At 46.3% G+C, this 20,233-nt stretch overlaps 1 protein-coding gene across 1 annotated transcript in view; it reads right to left on the reverse strand.

Annotated features, from left to right (window-relative positions):
- Positions 1-20,233, reverse strand: part of LOC111230426 (titin-like) — a 203,286-nt gene that overhangs the window by 79,499 nt on the left and 103,554 nt on the right. Inside the window, 30 exon segments of the mRNA XM_022757167.1 lie at positions 66-353; positions 488-787; positions 868-1,015; positions 1,292-1,443; positions 1,568-1,855; positions 2,036-2,150; positions 2,388-2,575; positions 2,729-3,031; positions 3,282-3,581; positions 4,574-4,843; positions 4,966-5,232; positions 5,318-5,442; positions 5,602-6,010; positions 6,137-6,415; positions 7,011-7,277; positions 7,749-8,018; positions 8,358-8,526; positions 8,634-8,731; positions 8,987-9,253; positions 9,664-9,787; positions 12,183-12,325; positions 14,747-14,881; positions 14,940-15,116; positions 16,293-16,559; positions 16,908-17,174; positions 17,411-17,677; positions 17,836-17,962; positions 18,220-18,359; positions 19,394-19,657; positions 19,954-20,220. Coding sequence (XP_022612888.1) covers positions 66-353; positions 488-787; positions 868-1,015; positions 1,292-1,443; positions 1,568-1,855; positions 2,036-2,150; positions 2,388-2,575; positions 2,729-3,031; positions 3,282-3,581; positions 4,574-4,843; positions 4,966-5,232; positions 5,318-5,442; positions 5,602-6,010; positions 6,137-6,415; positions 7,011-7,277; positions 7,749-8,018; positions 8,358-8,526; positions 8,634-8,731; positions 8,987-9,253; positions 9,664-9,787; positions 12,183-12,325; positions 14,747-14,881; positions 14,940-15,116; positions 16,293-16,559; positions 16,908-17,174; positions 17,411-17,677; positions 17,836-17,962; positions 18,220-18,359; positions 19,394-19,657; positions 19,954-20,220 — 6,681 coding nt within the window.

Here is a 20,233-nt window from a genome sequence, read left to right on the forward strand (position 1 = left end):
GAATTAACCCGAAACTGAAAAAGTCTTTATTCCCTATATTGTCTCTGTTTGTTAAGAGGTCTGACCGAGGATGTTGACGTCGACGGTGGCGGTGGCGCGGCCGCTGCTGTTGGTGGCTTCGATGATGTAGGTGGAGCTATCGTCTCTCTTGGTCTTGGCGATGGTGACGGTGGAGTGTCCCGGCTTGGTGTCAATGGTCACCCTGTCGTCCGGTTTCAGGACCAGGTCGGCCTTGGTCCACTTCACCCGGGGCTCAGGTTTACCCGTCACCTCGGCGGGGAGTTCGATCTTGCTGCCGGCCTTGGCGGTCAGACCAGCCAGCAGTTTGGCGTCCAGCTGGATCTCTGGAGGTTCTGTGAGGTTGATAAGGACGAGGGTCAGTCAGAGGTTTAAAGGATAATTAACAGGAAGACACTACAACTGCAGCTAAAGAATTCGAACCAGAGCAAAGTGAAAAAGTCATTTCAGGTTCAGATGCTCTCGGTACCTTTGGGATCCACGGCCTGGATCTCGTCGGTGGCCTTGCAGGGCCGTCCGGCTCCGAGTCGGTTCAGGGCTCGGACTCTGTAGGCGTACCACTGGCCCTCGATCAGACCGGTCACCTGGCACTTCAGCTCGGGCACCATGTCGCCACAGGGCTCCCACTTATCGGTTCCTCTCTGGCAACGGTCCACGTTGTAGCCGCGGATGCTGCTGCCGCCGTCGTACTTCGGTGGCTCCCAGGTCAGGAAGATGCCACTGGCGGACTTGTCTCTCCACCTCAGGTTCTCTGGAGGGTCGGGGACGGCTGATGGGGAAACGAGACAGAGTAGTTAGAAAGTCCTTTAATTAGCAGTTTGATTAATGAGACATTTGAGTCTGACTCACTGGCGGGAGAGGAGACGTTGACGGGCTCGTCAATGTATGCCGGCTCTCCTGGTCCACACTTGTTGCAGGCGGTGACTCTGAACAGATACTCCTTCCCTTCAACCACGTCGGTGACGGTGAACTCCAGATCCTGGACTCCTGAGGCCACCTGAGAGAGAGAGTTATTATCAGACATCAAACACTTCCCTTATTCTTGTGTCATCTAAAACTAATACTGATGGTAAAAAACACTGGACAACTCCTTCACACGAGTGGTGTCACTGTTATTAAGTTTAAATAAACGTTCAGCCTCATGGAAATCAAAAGTGACAGAAAATGTTTCAACATGAGAGTTTTTATAGCAGCTACTGAACTGTACACACGGTGAAAATCTTAAAGCCCCTGAGAGTAAATGACCTGTAACCATCGGATGTTGATGTCGTACCTTGACCCAGGTCTTGCGGGACATGTCCCGTTTCTCCACCTGGTATCCAGTCAGAGGACTTCCTCCGTCGTGCTCGGGAGCCTCCCAGCTCAGGTGGACGTGCTGTCGTGTCACCTCCAGGACCTTGAAGTCCTTTGGAGCGCTGGGCGCAGCTGGAGACACAAACACAATGAAACCTCAACAAAACAAGAAGCAGTTTTCAACCAGAAAATGTTTGTTCTGTTAAAAGTTAAAAACTTCTTCAGATCAACATGGAAACAGTTTTTTCTTTTGTACCGATGACATTGACTTCGATCTCTCCAGACACGGATGTGACATCGTTCTCCAGGTGCAGGGTGTAGATGCCTTTGTCCGGGCGGACGCTTGGCGTGACCATCAGCTCTGTGAACGTGGACTTGGTCATCAGGGAGACGCGCTCGTCGGCGGTCGTCAGCTCCTTCTCACCAAACGTCCACTTGGCGACGGGGGTCGGGTATCCAGTGATGGGGACTCTGATGGTCAGAGGCTGAGGGACGATCACCTCCAGGCCGTCTTTGAAAGCACTGAGGTCAAAGGTCGGGCCAACTGGAGAGGGACGAGAGAGCATGATGGGAAATGAAACATTAATTGCATTAATCTCTATATTTGGAAGGTCAAAATATCTGGTAATACTAAACATGTTACTAAACTTTGACATGCAATTCACATTAACTGTCACATGACTTCATTGATAATGAAACACATGAAAGGCGTCGACTCTCTCACCGTGCAGGTCGTCAGCCAGCAGAGGTCCGAGGAGGTTGGACGGGTCGGAGACTCCGGCGGCGTTTTCAGCGAACGCTCTGTAGTTGTACTTGGTTCCGTATTTCAGACCAGACACCTGAGGTAAAGTCACAGGTAAAACAAAACTGTAAAAAAAACCTCATTGTTAAAAATAAAATAACAATCATTAAAGTCCTGCTGGAGGGCTTTTACTGTGAAACAAAACTTCTGATGTAGCCTGACATGCTAACTGAGCTGCTCTGTGACAGGAAACAGGAGACAGGAAACAGGAAACAGGAAACAGGAAACAGGAAACAGGAAACAGGAAACAGGAAACAGGATTTCTTGTTCGTACCTTGTAGAAGAGGTCGGGGCAGAGGCGGGCGTTGCAGCGGAGCCACTTGTCGCTGCCGTCCTCGCAGCGCTCGATGATGTACCCGGTGATCATGCTGCCTCCGTTCCTCAGAGGAGTCTCCCAGGTGAGCTGCACCGAGTTCTTGTTCTGGTCCTGCCAGGACAGGTTCAGAGGGGGACTGGGACGCTCTGCAGTGGACGGACAGACACAAGCATTACTTTATTGTCTCTTATGTTTGTGTTGAACTCGAAACATCTGAACTTAACCACGCGTCTCTAACTTCCTGTACATGAACACACGACCGCCCTGAGCTGTGCGAACCCTCCCTCAGTCTAACATACCGATGGGGTCCATGATCTTGACGGGCTGGGAGGCGGCGCTGGGCTTGCCGACGCCGGCTTTGTTCTCGGCCTTGACTCTGAAGATGTACTCTTTGTTCTCGATGACATCGTTGATGATGGCGCTGAGTTCGTCGGCCTTGGTCACCTGGACGGGCGACCACTTCACCGACGTGCGGTCACGCAGCTCCACAATGTAGGAGGTGATGGGAGAACCTCCGTCCGACTCGGGAGGCTCCCAGGAGACGGTGCAGCCGAACTTGGTGACGTTCCCCACGATGACGTTGAGAGGAGCCTCAGGGACGTCTGAAGACAACAACAGCAGATAAACATTTACAGTCATATCTCTGTTTACCAGTTCATTTAGCTCCATTTTATAGTGACAGATAATTTAGAAATGAGACATTTCTATGTCACAACACTGTTTATGTGTTTTTACCTTTTTACAAGGATGTAAAGGTCAGATTCAGGACCATTGCAGTTTGAGTAAACATGTACTTCCTGTGTTTTGCCTGTGTAGAGCAGATTAAACGTATCAACACAAAGTCGTTCTCACCAAACTTGTTCTTGGCCTGTACGGGTTTGTCGGTATCTACGTTGGGTCCGCTGCCGACCCGGTTTCGGGCGCAGACCCTGAACAGGTACATAGAGTCCCTCTGGAGGCCGGTCACCGTGTACTCGGGACTGTCGATGTGGTCGGTGGCCAGCGTCCAGGTCTTACGCTTCACATCGCGTCTCTCCACCACGTAGCCGATGACCTTGCTACCGCCGTCGCTCTCGGGCTCCTCCCATGCCAGGCTGACCTCGCCGTCGGCGGTGTCCACCACCTGCAGGTTCTTCACGGGTCCCGGGACGTCTGGGGAAAAAAGCAGAAGATCGTCAGGATGACATAAAGAACACAGGAACAGGTAAAGATAAATTTATTGTCAGAACAGTGAGGAATGGATCAATAACGTAAGAAGCAGAGTTAGTTATGGACACTCGTATGATTGGGGGCATTCTGGGTATTTTTGGGCCTTTTTATAAGACAGAGACAGAACTGATAGGACAAGACAACAGAGACTGATGTGACACCTAACATCTGAAACCATTAAAAATACACTCATATACACATTCAACATCTGTTTGAGTTGATTTTTGTACAGTTGAACTTCTTCACTGACAGCTGGACCTCAGCTGTGGTTGCAGGCTGCCACCTACTGCTGAAACCAGGAACTGCACTACATTAAACTGCTGCTGAGAAAACCTCAGCTCACTGGAGCCTGTTCAAAACATCAGCACTTGTTATAATAATGTCACAACCAGGTCCATTTAGTATCTGTTCTGGAGCTTTTTATCAGTTTGTAAACTTTCATGTGGATCTGTCAGGTTCGTCTGTAGAAGCTGAGAAATGTCCTGGTGCTCCATGACAATCACCTGTTCTTCCTCTCCCACCTGTCTCTGAACTCCACACGCTTTGTCGGTCTGTTTATTGTGAAACAGCCTCTGGAAACTGAACAGCTGATAAACTAATGTTTCTGAACTGCTGAGGAACAAACTTCTTCATCAGCTTCTTCTCATTGATTTTTCTAGAAAACTCAAATATGACTCTGAGGATTTGTGTCTACATTTTACGTTTCTGTCTTTTTTATAAAGACTTTTCAATCAGTAACTATCAAAATCAATAAGCCCCAAGTTCATGTTTGAGTTGATGATGTGAAGGTTAAACATAACAATATATCCAGATATTCTGCTCAGATTTCACTGAATTCTGACATAGATATTGAACCTGGTCTCTGTGTGAACCTGGTCTCTGTGTGAACCTGGTCTCTGTGTGAACCTGGTCTTGGTCTCTCTCTGACGACTCACCGATGACGTCCAGCTTGATGAAGGCCTCCCCCTCTCCGTGTTTGTTCTTGATATGGATCTTGTAGCGGCCCTCGTCGGACTTCTTGGGGTCCTTCAGCCGGTACTCTGTCCGGTCGGCCGAGGTGTGGATGTTGTCTTTGGGCAGACTGGTGTTGTCGTACAGCCAGTCGGCCTCGGCCTTCGGGTAGGCGCTGTAGGGGACGGCCATGACGATGGGCTTCCCGGTGTCTGTGACGTAGTTCTGGTCTGTGGTCTTTATCTGAGGCACAGCTGGAGGAGGAGGAGGAGGAGGAGACACCGTCAGACAGACAACAACACTGTGCTGTGGTCGTTCTTCTTGTTTAAATGATCATCTCTCTACACGAGACTCAGGTGTTTGGGTTTTTTCTTACCTGCCAGCTCCAGCTTGGCCTTGGCGTCTTTGTCCTTGACGATGACTCTGTACTCTCCCTGGTCTCGGGGTCTGATCTCGCAGACCTGCAGTCTGTGGACTTTCCCCTCGCTCATCATCTGGTATTTGTCTCCCTGGACAACCGTCATATTGTTCCTCAACCACTTCACCTCCACTCTGTCCTTGTTGAGCTCCACCTCGAACACCACGTCCGAGCCTGGAGGTTCAAACGCGTCCTGTGGTGGTCTGATGATCTCCACGGGGGTCTCTGCAGGACAGAGGGGGTCAGTTAGGGCAGGATCAGAACTGGGACTAGATTCTACTAAAAATACAGTTTCTATTGAGGAGCTCACCTTCAACAAAGAGCCTGGCTCTGGATCTCTTGTCGTCCACACCACAGGCGTATTCACACTCATCATCAGGTCTGCACTCCTTGATACGAAGGGTGCAGATCTTTCCAACTTTCTCAAATGTGTATCTGGAAAATAAAAAGTTGATTCAGATGATTCAGGTTTGAACAAACTTTATAAACGAGGGTCTGACTGGGTCTCAAGGTCCGACTGGGTCTCGGGGTCTGACTGGGTCTCGGGGTCTGACTGGGTCTCGGGGTCTGACTGGGTCTCGGGGTCTGACGTACCTGGGTCCTTCTCTGATCTCGCGTCCGTTCCTGTACCACTTGACTTCTGCTTTCTCTTTGGTCAGCTTGCATGAGAACTCGGCGTCCTCAAACTCGGTGATGGTCTGGTCCTTCAGGTGCATGCTGAAGTCCGTCGGCGCCTCGCTGATGATCAGCTCGGCGGTGGACTTGTTGTCTCCAGCCACGGCGGTGTACTCGCCCTCGTCGGCCAAGGTGCAGTCTTTGATGGTTAGCGTGTGCTTGTCTTTGTCCACTCTGTAGACGATGCGTTTGCTGAAGACGATCTCCTCGCCCCCCTTCATCCACTTCAGGGTGGCGTTGGGCCTGTTGACCTTGCAGGTGAAGCTGACGGTCTTCTTCTCCTGAGTGTCGATGTCCTCCAGAGGAACCACGATCCTCAGACTCTCCTCTGAGCAACAGAAAACACACATGTTGATCAGGAACCTGCTGACATACTAATCGTTTCACTTCCTATTCAGTGTTTCATTAACAAACCAAACGACATGACGTCACCCCGTCGCCGTGGCCCACTGACCTTTGACGGTGAGGTTGCAGGCGCTCTTGGCATGCTCTCCTCTGTGATTGGTCAGGTTGATGCTGTAGTTGGCTTCGTCTCCCTTCTGGGCGTCTCTGATCCTCAGGGAGAAGACGTTGTCTCTCTGGACCACGACGAACTTGCTGCTCTCGAACACCGTGTCGTCGTTCTTCAGCCACTTGGCCTTTGCTCCCTCCGTGTTCACCTCGCAGTTCAGGACGACCTCCTGACCTTCTTTACCCTCCGTGTCCTTCAGCGGCGTGATGATCTTCAGTTTCTCTGCAGGAAAGAAGAACATCACACATGTTCTACTGAATCGAGATCAAACTGTGAAACATTCGAATACAGAGTAAAAACTGAAGCTGCGAAAACAACGAAACATTTTTATTTCTGGTGAAGTTACTGTGTCAGAATGTGAAAAAATTAATTTTCTTTTCTGTTGAAATGCTCATAAAACAGACTTAATAAGTTGAAACCAACTAATTAAACTTGAACTAAAATATACATTAAAATAAACATATACATTTATACAGACAATAACAAATACTAAAGAAATTCTAACCGTTTTTTTTAACTTTAGTTTTAGTTTTTGTTAAGGTTTTTCAACACTTCACAAATCTCAAACGTATGGAAGCCCCACTAAGACGAAATTATGACTTTCTAACTTCAAACTGACATAGGAACTTATAATTTTGAGGTAGTAAAAGTTAGTTGAAATTTAAACATAAAATAGTTAATAATTAAAAGTCAGATGCTTCCATACGACTGATTAAAAATCATTAACTAGATTAGTTTTTGAAGTTTTACACTGGTAAAATCTGACGTGTGTTCCAGAGCTGAAGCTGACTGAACACGTCACTGCTCCTCGTCTTACCGAGCACGGTGAGGTCGGCGCTCGCTCTGGTCGCTCCGATCACCACCGTGTACCCGCCCTCGTCTTTCAGCTCGCTGTTCATGATGACCAGAGTCCGTCTCTTGCCGTCGCTGACCATCTGGTATTTGTCTCCGGCCTCCAGCTCCTGATCGCCCTTCATCCATTTGACCTCGAAGGTTTCCTTGGAGACGGAGCAGGTGAACTCCGCCTTATGGCCCTCCACCACCTCCTGGCTGCTCGGCCTGGAGATGAACTCAGCAGCAAGTTCTGTAACACACAGAGAGAGAGAGAGAGAGAGAGAGAGAGAGAGAGAGAGGTCAGAGGTCAGAGGTCGATTTACTCTGAACTGACAGAGTTAATATATACGACCATCAGCTGGGTCAGATAATCAACATATCATGGCACACTTTGTTTTATAGTTAGAAGAATTAAAAATCTTGCTTGTTCTAACTTCTCCTATGAACATATATTTTATATTGTGTTATTAACCTTGAGTTAAAGCTCCATATTTTCTTCTTCTTCTGTGTTTTATTTGAAGTGTTGATCCATAAGAAGTTTGTTAAAAATGTTAAAAAACAATAGGACTAAAAAAAGTGTGGCCAAATAAATACAGAAATAAATGAATGTAAAAATCTGAATCTGGAATGTGTTAACCTCCGACAGTAAATACATGTATTTATACAGTAATTATACGAAGCTTCTGCAGCACAGTCACAATCAGATCGGAGTTATTTTTACCATTAATCTTGAGGTTTGCAGAGGTTTTGTTGCTGGGACTCAGCCTGCAGTTGTACTCTCCGGCGTCGTCCATCTTTAGGTCCTGGATGAGGAGGATCCTCCTCTTCCCGTCCACGATGTGGTCGTAGCGGCCGCCCTCCGGCAGCTCCTCGTCTCCTTTGTACCAGGTGACGTCGGCGCTGGGTTTGGACACCTCGCAGATCAGTTTCACGCTGTCCGTCTCTGTTCCCTCCACGTTGGAGAGGTTCTTGGTGAACCTGGCCTCCTCCTCTGCAGCGACAGACACAGATGGTGAAACAAAGTCGACTGAAGGTCACAGCTGCGATGACAAAGACTCAGGACTCTGCTGCGGTCTCTGACGTTACAGCAGTTTTATTATCCTCAACTAAACCTGCAGTAGATATTTTATCTCAACACGTTCTGATCCAAAATCATAATTACAGCAACATTTCCATCAAACCTCCTGAGAAGGAGTTTTCATACAGAGTCCTGGTCCTGATCTGAAACAATGAATCCACAGTGAAATCAAGCTCAGACGTGAGTTCTGCATGTGTGAGACCGAGACTCTGATCTGGAATAATTCACATGAAGAAGCGTTTTCATCCTTACCGATGACAGTGAGCATGCCGGAGGACTTGGAGGTCTTTGCGTCACATTCGTATTCAGCCTCATCGTCGAACACGGACTTGTGGATGACGAGGGCGTGTTGGCGACCTTGAGCGATAATTTCGTACTTCTTCCCCTTTCTGATTTCACTTCCATCCTTAAACCAGTGGACCTGCGAGACAGCGAGGAAGAGGAGATCTCAGAGACAGAACAATCATTTCAAACCTTTCCTTCTTTCATCGTTTCAGTCTGGACAAACAGACGCAGCAGTGTTCTCACTTTGACGTTCTCTCTGGAGACTTCACATTCAAACCTGGCGGATTCCTTCTCCTTCACCTCGACGTCATGCAGCGGCTTCGAGAACTCGATGTGTGGCGCTGTCGACACAACAAAGACACATCAACAGGGTCATTCAGGTCCAATACTGAGACGTCCCCTAACCTGTCTTTACAAAGGGTTCCTTAAGTCATCTGAGGAACCTTAAACTTTAAGGTTCCTGAGGTAAAACAACTCATTTGTTTAATTTTCACAGAGGTAACCGTAGTTGTTTAAAGGGTCCTGAAGAAGGTCGGGGTTCCTACAGATTTATAAAGGTCCTTCAACGCCTCGCCACTTCTATAAGCTGTACTCACGTTCCACATTGAGGAAGCAGGAGGTTTTGAAGTCTTTGGCGTCGCAGGTGTACGTCCTGGAGTCGTCCAGAGCGCAGTCGTGGATGAGCAGCGCTCTCTTGCGTCCGTCGACGATCATCTCATACTTCTTGGTCTTCCTGATCTCCTGTCCGTCCCTGAACCATTGTACCTCTGCGTTCTCTCTGGAGACTTCACACTCCAGCGTGGCGGTGGCCTCTTCCTCCACCGTCTGGTCCTCCAGCGGCTTCGTGAACTCCACCGGCGGCTCTGAGCAAACACACAGAAACAAACATGGGACGTTTAGTTTCATCGTTTTCTGTCACATGACTCTTCTGATATCCAGGATATTCATTAACTTAAACGAGGTTTTAAAAACCATCAAAACTGATGTAGAGAAAATTCTGATCATTTAAATGTCTGATATAAATCAGACCGTTTATATCTAAACTAAACAACAGCTTTTCTTTACACGGAATCTGATGAAGTTTATCTTCTGATCTGATTAAAGCTTTTCTTTCACAGAATTTAGAAACTTAACACCAGACTGAAGGGAAGCATCTGGTTGGTCGGAGTGATGTCACAGTGTACTGGAGACGCTACAGGTCGACTAAACCAGGATTTTCAGAGTGTGATAAGTCTCAGTAGAGTCCAGTAGAACCAGAACATCGTTGTCTTACCGTTGACAGTGAGGTTGGCCTCGGTCTGGAAGTCTTTGGCGGTGAGTTTGACCTGTCCGGCTTCATTCAGCTGCACGTCTCTCAGAGTCAGGCTGTGGACTTTACCATCCGACTTCAGCACCACCTGCCAGGTCCAACAAAGGCAGTCGTTAGGAGGTTTTAATCTGCCCTGCACACTGCCTCTCAGGCTCAACACAGGCAGTTAGAAAGTCCCTGAAATACACCTCTCAAGTTCACAGCCCCTTTACATCCTGCTACATGTTCGTTAGAAAGACGCCTCGTTAGGCCACTTTTGCTTTACATCAACACAACAGCAGCAGTGTCTGTCCCACCATGATGCTGCGTCTCCCTTTTACACAGATGTTGATCCGGCTCTGTGACGACCTCCACTGCCCCCACCCCCCACCCCCCACCCGCGAGGAGGAATAAAGGTGCAACATTCCCGCCTTCAACAGGCTGTAAAAGGGGCCAGACTGAGCGTTTTACCTTCCCTGAGTGTTGCCTGTCAGGTTCAACAGTCAGTCAAGAGGGTTTCCCTCCTCATGGTCCTTACCTCTTACAGGGAGTCATTTCACTCTTCTTGAGGTTTCCTGGGGGGTCGAGTTATACGTGATCAGAACTACTTTGTTTCTAGTTGTTCTGAGCAGCTAACTTGTGTTAACTTCTAACTGTGCCCTGAGCATCGCCTGTCAGGTTCAACACAGTCAGCTTTGGGTTTTATTTCCCTCCTGTCGGGTCCCTGATCATCGTCTGTGTTAGGTGACTGAAGCGTACCCACCAGGTCTACAGCGTACACTCAGACTCCACCAGACGGTGGGTTTTCTCATCCCTCAGCTCTGTCTGTGGGGTTCAGAGTTGTCAGGTCTCCAGCAGACTCAGGGTCAGTCAGCTGAGCCCTGACAGCTCAAACGAACACAGACAGCTGCTTTCCTTCCCCCGATTTAAACCGCCTGACCCCTGACACCTGAGGGCTGATTTTACCACACAGCCACCCACTGTATATCACAGTGAGCTGTCTGAGCCACAGTCACATAACTCACTGAGGAGCAACTCAACATATGGTCTCTGATGTTAAAGGTCCGCTCCTCGTTCAGTAGAATAACAAGAAAAACACTGGCCACTAGTTGCTGCTGTAGATTATTAAATAAACAACAATCAACATCATCATTTTCAATGTTGATGAAGTAAAACATCATTTAATCCTGATCATTTGATCCATTATAGGTGATCAATAAAGGTCAAATATGTCTTGTTCTGTGATGATGGGACGCTCACGTTTCCTCAGACAGAAGTGATTTATTTTATTTTGTGTTTTATTTTCAAACTTTAATCTGAAATCAGATCAACTCATCTGTGTGTGTGTGTGTGAGTGTGTGTGTGTGTGTGTGTGTGTGTGTGTGTGTGTGTGTGTGTGTGTGTCTGTGAGTGTGTGTGTGTGTGTGTGTGTCTGTGAGTGTGTGTGATGAGGTGATTAGAAACATGTTTTGTGTCTGTGAGTGTGTGTGATGAGGTGATTAGAAACATGTTTATCTAATATCATAAAGCGTACAGTCTATTTGAAATGTGCTTTGAAATCTGAACCTCTGTTGTGATTTGACACTTTAAAAATAAAAACTGACTTGACTAATAGTTTATCATGTTTCTTACACTGTTATTAACTTACAGACTTTAAATCCGCTCAATAAATAAAACTGGTTGACTCATTTAAAGACTATTTTAACAGAATTTTAACTTTTATCATCAAAAACAGTCAATAACTATTTGATATAAAGACGAGACATTCAACAACCAGACGACGGAGGTCTCAGCTCATATCTTCATATTAACACTGTTCAGTGTGTTTCTGCATCATTTCCTGACTTCGTCTGGATCTTCTCTTTAAAACAAGTTGAATCAGAGTGTCGACAACAACCAGCTGATGCAGCGTGTGAATCACACTTGCACAACCCACAGAGAGATCGCGTGTCTGTTCTCAGGTTACATCCCATAATCAAACTAATCCTCCGTTATGACTGGCTATCATCTCAGGGCTGCACTTGCGCCGAACTCTGCCCGACTCTTATTTCAGCAGGAAAACAGCAAAGATCTGAACCGAGCGACAACATTTACAGCACGTTGTGATTTTAAACCTGGAGCTGACAAACAGCTCCTGTTGCCACCTGCCCCGCTCCTCAGCCTCCTGCAGCTGTTAAAAATAACCCCAGAAACGCTTGCGGGGCAGAAAAGCCTCCCTGCCTGCGTTATCTCAAAACCAGGATCGAATGCTCAGCTGGAATCCTGAACCTCCGGCAGCAGGCCCTTATATGAAGACCGGCTGAGCTGCTGTGGCCCGGGGCGAGGAAGACTGAACGCTGTGTACAAATGGAGAAGGAAACCCGGGTCCTGGCTCTGGACCAGGACCACGAGGCCTCTGTGGTGACTTAGTATCAGAGTGTCAACAGGTCTTGAGTTTCAGGAAGTGAATCCTGTGTGTGGCGCAGAAACACAGCGAGGACTCGGTCAGGTGTATCAGGACTTACTCTGTCGCTTGGTTCCAGCTTTGTTCCCTCCAGGAACCACTCGACAGCAATGCCTTCGTATGACAGCTCGCACTCGAAGGTGGCAGTCTCCCCGGCGGTCACGGTGGCATCCTTCAGAGGCCTCATCAGGCCGATCACTCGGGCTTTGGATTGAGGAGAAGACATGGTTAGCCCCCCCGAAACAGGTTAATAGATCCAAAAAATCCCCAGAGAGAAACGGCTAATCCTCAGTGGCTAATCCTCATGGTGCGGTTGAGCTGAAGGCAGGCCGCTGAAGCCCTCAGGACAACTGAAGCCGGCCTCCCTGGGACTTGGCACTGGGGGCTAGGCTCATTAGCATACGACCTGCCGTCAGATGTATATGGCTGGTGGAAACCAGTGAGGGACGGGGTCGCGTCCCGGCCCCTGCCAATCACTGCAAACATGCTCTAGATAAGGCATGCGACTTCTAAAATAACCGAGGGGCCCGATTGGCTGAGAGCCCACCTCTGAAAAACCCAATGGGGGGGGTGGGGGCAATCTGCTCCTGTCAATCACCAGCTTGCAATTTTCCTGGAAAAGGAGAATGTGGAGCTCCTCGCAGGAGTTACCCAACGTCACGCTCAGGAAAATGCCGACATCACGGTTCAGCCGCCGCCTGTGTCGTAACGCTGACATGTAACAGTGTCGTGGGACTTTGGTAACGGGGGGAGGGGGGGGGGGCCTGAACTCAGATCCAGAATGTCAAGTTTGGATTAACAAACCACATCAGTTATTTACAACAGGCTTCCTCACATGCCTGAATTAAAGCTCTTAACGGGCAGTTAAAGTTCTGGCAGCGCTGCTGACAGCGAGCTGAGAGTCCCATGCTTCATTTAATCAGCGAGCTGTCAGTCTGAAGAGTTTACTGTTAGTATCAGCTCCGCAGTGATTATCTCTGCTGACTGACAGCGAGCCGACACATCTCAGACATCTGACTGAAACAACATTCGACACTGCAACAAAAACTCAGTTTTTAACGTCCTACAGACGCGTTCTCTGCTTCTTTCTGAGCTCAACACTTTCTACTTGATTACATTTATTTTGATTAAATGTGAAATTTAAAAATGTTTGAATGTTTGTTGAGCTTTTCTAATTCTCCCTGAAACAACAAACATGTAAAACTACATCATTAAAACTCAGTCTTCATCTATTCAAGTAGAATTATCTCACAACATTTGACTGCAGCTTCATAAATGAATGACTTGTTGAAGTTGTTTTGTTGCAGTGTAGAAATATTATCAACTTCCTGTTTTGTGTCTTTGTGAAGTTTAAGTTTCTAAATTTCAGAGTCACAGAGAATTTAACAAACACATGATGTGACTGACGTTCTCCAGGTGACGTTGGGTAACAGTTTCCACACAATTTATTTTCCACATCAGTTTTTTTTTTGTGTCTTTTAGTTTCTTCAGAAAAGTTCCTTTGACTCAGATTTGAGCTTCTCAACAAAGTCACGTTGTCTTTGTTAAGATAAAAGCTGAGGGATCTGTCATGAAGATTGAACAGGATCTACTTTATCTCAGCTGATCACTCCTCATGTCCACCTGAAGCTCCAGCGTCTCACCTGCTGCTCTCTTCACGCTCGTCTCCTGGACGTGTGTAAAAGATGTTTATTGACAATTAAAATGAAATGAATCATTAATGATGGTACCATTAAGACCAGTGAAGAACAGACACAAAGTCTGTTTTTCAATTTGCTGTAAAACTAATTCAAACGACTCGAAACAATATAAAAGTGATTTTGGTGAAGGACAGTTTGAAGACACTTCTGAAATGTGTCCAGAGGAGAGAGAATCTCTGAGTTTACGTGTAAATCAACCGGATTCTTTCATCCAGACTCAAATTAAACAGTGCGACAGATTCCAGCAGCTCTGAAACTCCCTGATTTAAACTGTCTCCAGGCTGTTCCCTCCTTTTCCAGTGTTTATGCTAAGCTAAACTAAACTAAGCTAAGCTAAGCTAAGCTAAGCTAAGCAGCAGCTGACTGTAGCTTTTCTTTAAGGTAGCACTCAGGACCAGATTACAGAAACTGGAATATGGTGAATCTTAGTTAAATCCTTTTGAGTCACACATGGCACCATTATTATCAATTATTATTAATTATTATTAATTATCATTAACTGTTATTAATTATCATCAAATACAGCCAATTATTTCACCAGGAAAAGTTTCTCCAACATTCAGTCATTTTGTCAGTTTCTTCGTCAACGTTTCTTCTCCTTTCCGCCTCAAATGTCAGTTTTACCCAGAATTCATTGCAACGTGAGCACATTGCGCTCTGACCGAGTCACGCCCTTTAAACAGGAGTGAACCAGAGAATCTAACAGCTGATACAGATGTGATGTTTTCTGAAAAGACGTCACCACCTCAGCCGACCAATCAGGAGGAAGGAGCAGCTGGGTTCATGTTTCTAACAACGTGTAAAATCCTTCATTCACACCTGGTCAATGAAGATGAGCGAGAGCTGTGAGGATCAGGAGTTTCAGGGATTTGTAGCCGCCTACCAACAAACTGTCTGTGATGTATGTCAGTGTTATTTCTGTCACCTTTGACCCTGAGCTGAGCTGTGGATTTTGCATTCGCTGCCGAGAAGTCGATACTTCCAGCCATGTCCATTTTGCAGTTGAGGAGGATCAACACGTGTCGGGCTCCCTCCTCCTTGATCTCCACCTCCTGAGACACACAAAGTTAAACACACAGTTAAACTCATCATGGAATCATCTTTCCTTCTCTTGTTTCTGGTTTAAATAAATAAAGGTTCGGTGATGAATCTTACAGCAGACGGGTGGAGCGCCTCTCCCTTCAGTTTCCAGGTGGCGTGGAGGTCCTCCTCAGAGATCTCCGTCTCAAACGTGGCCATCTCCGTCTCCGTGACCTCCACGCTGTACAGCGGGCGAACGAACTTGATGTCGCGCTCTGCGGGGGTTCAAAGACACGTTAGAGGAAACAGCGGAGGGTGAAGCTGAGTGACACCCAATGAACATCTGGAGGAAACAGATTGTCATGTGCGGTGAAACAGACAGAAGGAGTGTGGCGGTTGTGGAGGACGGACAGATGACATGAAGACGCCAGGAGCTGACGCTCTCATTCAGAGCGACTTACAGTCTGAGCAGAAGCAGAACAACTTGAATGAACTGACAATAAACCAGCCCTCAAACATCTCACCATCAGAACATCAGTGAGAATCATCATCAGGACATTTATTGATTATTTTAATCAGATTGAATTCTGAAACTGTGAATCTGTAATAAACATCAGAATATTATTATCTGTATCATTTCTATTATTATTGTTAGTAACAGTCGTAACAAATCAACAGTTCAAATATTTTATCTATCATCTATATATCTGACTATATAAGAATCAAAAATTAATAGGTACTGATATATCTAAAGTTAATAAAGGTGAGATTAACAAGATTATTGATTATTGTTGATTATATTTTTCTGAATGTAAAAATGTTTTACACATTTTCAGAAGGTCTGAGCTGTTTTCTGCTGCGTCTGCTTGGTTCTGTTTGGTTCTGTTTGGTTCTGTTTTAATTAGCATTACAATAAAAACTCACTGTTGCTTTCAGAATAAAGGCAAAAACTGCCCTAAAAAATAACTTTTAAAAAATCGGATCTCTTCATCTGACTCTCATGTGCTCCTGGTTTTGCTTCAGTTTTAGTTTTTTAAGAGTATGAAATGATCTAATCCTGAAAAAAATCTTATATAAAGATTTATGATGAATAAAATAAAAATAAATGAAAATAAGTGAACACTATCTGAACATCATAACATGTATGTGAACACAGACATGGACACTGAGAGAGGAGACATTCACATGACAATTATGTCTCCATCGTTGGCTCAGAGGTCGCAGCCGTGTTTCCACACAGTTAGAAAGGCACATTGAGATGTGAGGGCTGGTTTATCCTCAGGTGTCATGATCAATAATCAACATCACAAACACTCAGAGAACACGATACAGTGATGGAGGATGGAGATGAACGGCGCCGAGGTGTCGGTGAATGGCGGTGGGCAGGGCCTGATTCTGCAGTCCTGAACCGAAGTTCTGGGGGGGAGGGGCTGGATCGCCGCAGGTATTACCTTCGATGTTCAGCTCGGCTGTGGTTTTGTCGGTGCCACAGTCACAGGTGAACACTCCCATGTCGCTCTTCGCCGCCTTCTTGATGACCAACATGCGCTTCTTGCCGTCCGACTGGAGGAGAATTTTCTTGGAGGGAAAGATTTCGTTCCCGTCCTTGAACCATCGGACCTCACCGGACGCTTTGCTCAGCTCGCAGGACAAAATCACCTCGTCCTTCTCGACGGCAGTGTAGTTCTGGAGCTTGGCTGTGAAGTACAGGTCGCCCTCTGCAGGAGGACACCAGCAATAACCAGTTTAAAACAAAACGTAAATATATCAACAAGTAAAACAGAACCAGGTGGACAATGGACCTGCTTGATAACGTACAGACAGACCGACAACACAGTGGGACAGTTTGGGATGTAAATTAAAAGGGAAAGGAAATCACCAGTGTATTGCTATCGTATCTCAATTTACATTAGTAAATGGCAGCATGTGGAGTGACAGTATTTATAGTTACAGGCAGGAAACCTCATCAATACTGAGGTGATATCTTCAGTATTGGTTCTGGGAATGTAGACCATGACCTGATCATCTCTACAATCCTCTGCGTCCCTCTGGAGAGGGATACTAACCGAGCACCGTGAGCATGGCCTCTGACGTCTTGGCCATGGCCTCCACTCTGATCATGGAGGTGTCGTCGGTGGTGACCTCCTTGAAGGCCAGCGTGTGGACTTTCCCATCCTCCGACATGTGCACCACCTTGCTCGGGTGCAGACGGACGTCGTTTTTGTACCAGACCACTGGGATTTTTTCATGCGAGAGTTCAACGCTGAACTCTGCAGTTTCTCGTTCCTTCACAGTCACATCTTTAATCGGCTTGATAAATTCGAGGCGAATACCTAACAAACAGAAATTATATGTGTATATATATGTAATTAAACATAAACAGTTGGGAAAACATCTACAGATTAAGATTATAATGGTGTCTAAAAGATCAGCACTTTTTACTATTTCTGTGCTCGACTTCTGGACATTTAGTGTTGTTGAGAGATTTTGTCACTGACAAACAGCCCAGACGAAAGGCGAGGTTTTGCCCTCATGTATACATCGTACCACTCCTGCTCTGACTATTTACCTTTGATAATCAACTTTCCAGACGTCCTCTTATCTTCAGCCTCAAACATGTATTTGGCTTCGTCCTCATATTTGGCAGATTTGACAATAAGCGTGTGCCTCTTTCCATCCATCAGGAGTTCAAACTTGTCATCACTTGATAACTCCTGAGATCCCTTTAGCCAACGGAAGCTTTTGGGCTCTCTAGAAATTTCCAGTTCAAACTTTGCCTCATCCTTTTCGTACACATGCACATCAGCCAGTGGTGTAATGAATGACACTGGGAGTTCTGTTGATTCAGACAGGTAGAGTTAATATCAAGGTGTAGACTGAGAAGCAGAAAGAAGACCTGTGTGCTCCATCTTTTCATTGTCAAAGAGGAAAACAGTGAGCACAGTGCTTTGCTTGGAAAGGTGTTAAGATTCTGCACATGATGTGAACGCTCACCCTTCACTTTCAGGTTAGCAGAACACTTGGCGTTGGCAGCAGCAAACGCCACCTCGCCTGTCTGCGGCACTTTGCAGTTGTACAAGACCAGAGTGTGTTTGGCTCCGTCCTCCACAATCTCAACATCCTGCAGATGGCCAACAAACTTCAGCATTTCAGCAAACACATCAGGACTCACAGAAAAGTGATCAGGGCACGGCATGGTCAGTTCACTGTCATTTGTTAGCTAACGAGAGATCAACGCTCATCTTAATGCTGACAGGTTAGCATGTGAAACTTTTCAATACTTAGGATTCTTAACGAGATCCACATCCAAATGAAAGTGAATCAGACCACGGCTGAGAGAATATCTGCTGAGATGTACAGTATTTTAAAGACACATACGGCGGATGGACTGAGGATCTCTCCATTCAATTTCCACTGGCCGTGGACGTCGTCCTCACTGAGCTCGACCTCAAATCGAGCCGTCTCTCCGTCAAAAACTTCAACGCCATACAGCGGTCGAACCACCTTGATGTGGCGAGCTGACGTTCAAGAGAGGGGACATTTAAAAACATTTAAACATTCAACAAAGACACATACACAGGACATATACTGTATTTACAGTATCTACACACACACACGTATATACACATATAGACAACAGACACACACAGATAGAGTTGCCCATAATTTAAGGGAGAGCTTCTGCTTTGGCACCAAACAGAAACCTTAAGTTAAGGTCCTGTAAAGAAACCTCCTTTATTGAGCTGCAGAAACTTTCATTGGACCATAAATAACCAAATGGCTCTCAGTGGTGGCTCTAACAGTAAGGGCCTTGTCACACCTACAGTTGGTTTGCTCTGCTCTGATTCAGTTGATGAGTTTGTGAGATTGTCTGGCTGGAGCAGGAAAGTAAACACAGGAAGAAGGTGACAGGAACAATCTAGCTCTAACTTGTGAGTTCACCTGCTGGTGAGGTCGGATAAAGTTCAACTCTTTCACAACAAAAACGAACCGCTCCAGAGTTTGTTTGGGACTGGACCGAGACCACCTCCTCGAAAGGGTCTTGGTGTGATTGTTCTGGTCCAAACGAACCATACCAAAGGGGAAAATGATACAGGGTTTCGTTTCACCCTAAGAAACAATGTGATGATCCAGTTTTGCAAGGACAGTCTATGGGCCAGCAGAAAAGTTTTTACAGGTGTGAAGGTAAATCAATTAATCTGGTCATGTCACTGCAAAAAGGAAATTCTGATGAGCCATTTGGTTCAATATGAATCGATTAGAATAGTGTGGTGCCACAGTTCTACAAAAGGTACTGAAGACCAATGAAGGGGACAGATGCTCTCTTATGGGAACCATGAAAGCCTTCTGAAGAACTGTCTTCATGAGAGACAAACAGACAAAAAAGCAGAACATTAAGAGGCAGGTGCTCCGAGTGCAAAAACTGACTGAAAGAACAAGGCGATGGGGCGTGAGGTGTGGTTAGGAGGCGGTGCAGGTGAAGGGAAAGCTAAAGAGGTACGTCAAGAAGGGAGAAGGTGCCTCAAAAATCTAAAACAAACTCTGTCTTTACCTTCAATGTGCAGTGTTGCAGTCGTCTTGTCTGTTCCACAGTCACATACGTACTGTCCTTTGTCTTTGTCCCCAACTCTCTTGATCACAAGGCTTCTGCGTTTGTCCTCAGCCTTAATAGTCACCGTCTTAGAGGCCTTGATCTCGGCCTCATTGTGGTACCACATGACATTGACGTCTTTGCTGAGCTCACAATCTAGAACCACCTCGTCTTTCTCCACTGCAGTATAGTCCTGCAGCTTAACCGTGAAGTACGCGTCTCCCTCTGGAATGGGGACATTTTTGGGTGACTCTCCATTGCACATGTACAACACATGAAGTATATGGTACGAGTCAGACACGGGACAAAACAGTAACACAAAAAAGACGAGGAACACAAATGCACAACAAAGAAAAACAAACACAGAAACAATGTCTCACAAACACACAATAACGTCGTGTTGTGCAACCTGCACTGGAACAAACATGGACAAATTGTACAAATAGCTGTGGAGAAGAAGAAGAGACACACGAGACACAGGATGAGGACAGAGAGAGGACAGGTGGTTGCTCTTGGTTTACCTATGACTGTCAGGTTGGCCATGGAAGGAATTCCTTTGGCCTCAGCCTTAATCTGGCACGTATCATCTAGAGTCACTTCCCTTATTTCTAGCACGTGTTTCTTTCCGTCCACTTGAGTGAGCACTGTTCTGCTCGGATGAATTTTAATGTCGTTCTTGTACCAGGTGACGGGGATGTTCTCATGAGAGAGTTCCAGCTCGAACCAAGCCGTTTTGCCTTCTTTTAGAGTTTGGTCCTTTATTGGTGAGATAAATTTGAGCCTGATACCTATAATTGCATT

The sequence above is a fragment of the Seriola dumerili genome, unplaced genomic scaffold (assembly GCF_002260705.1).
Source record: "Seriola dumerili isolate Sdu_G_001 unplaced genomic scaffold, Sdu_1.0 BDQW01000266.1, whole genome shotgun sequence".
Lineage (NCBI taxonomy): Eukaryota > Metazoa > Chordata > Actinopteri > Carangiformes > Carangidae > Seriola > Seriola dumerili.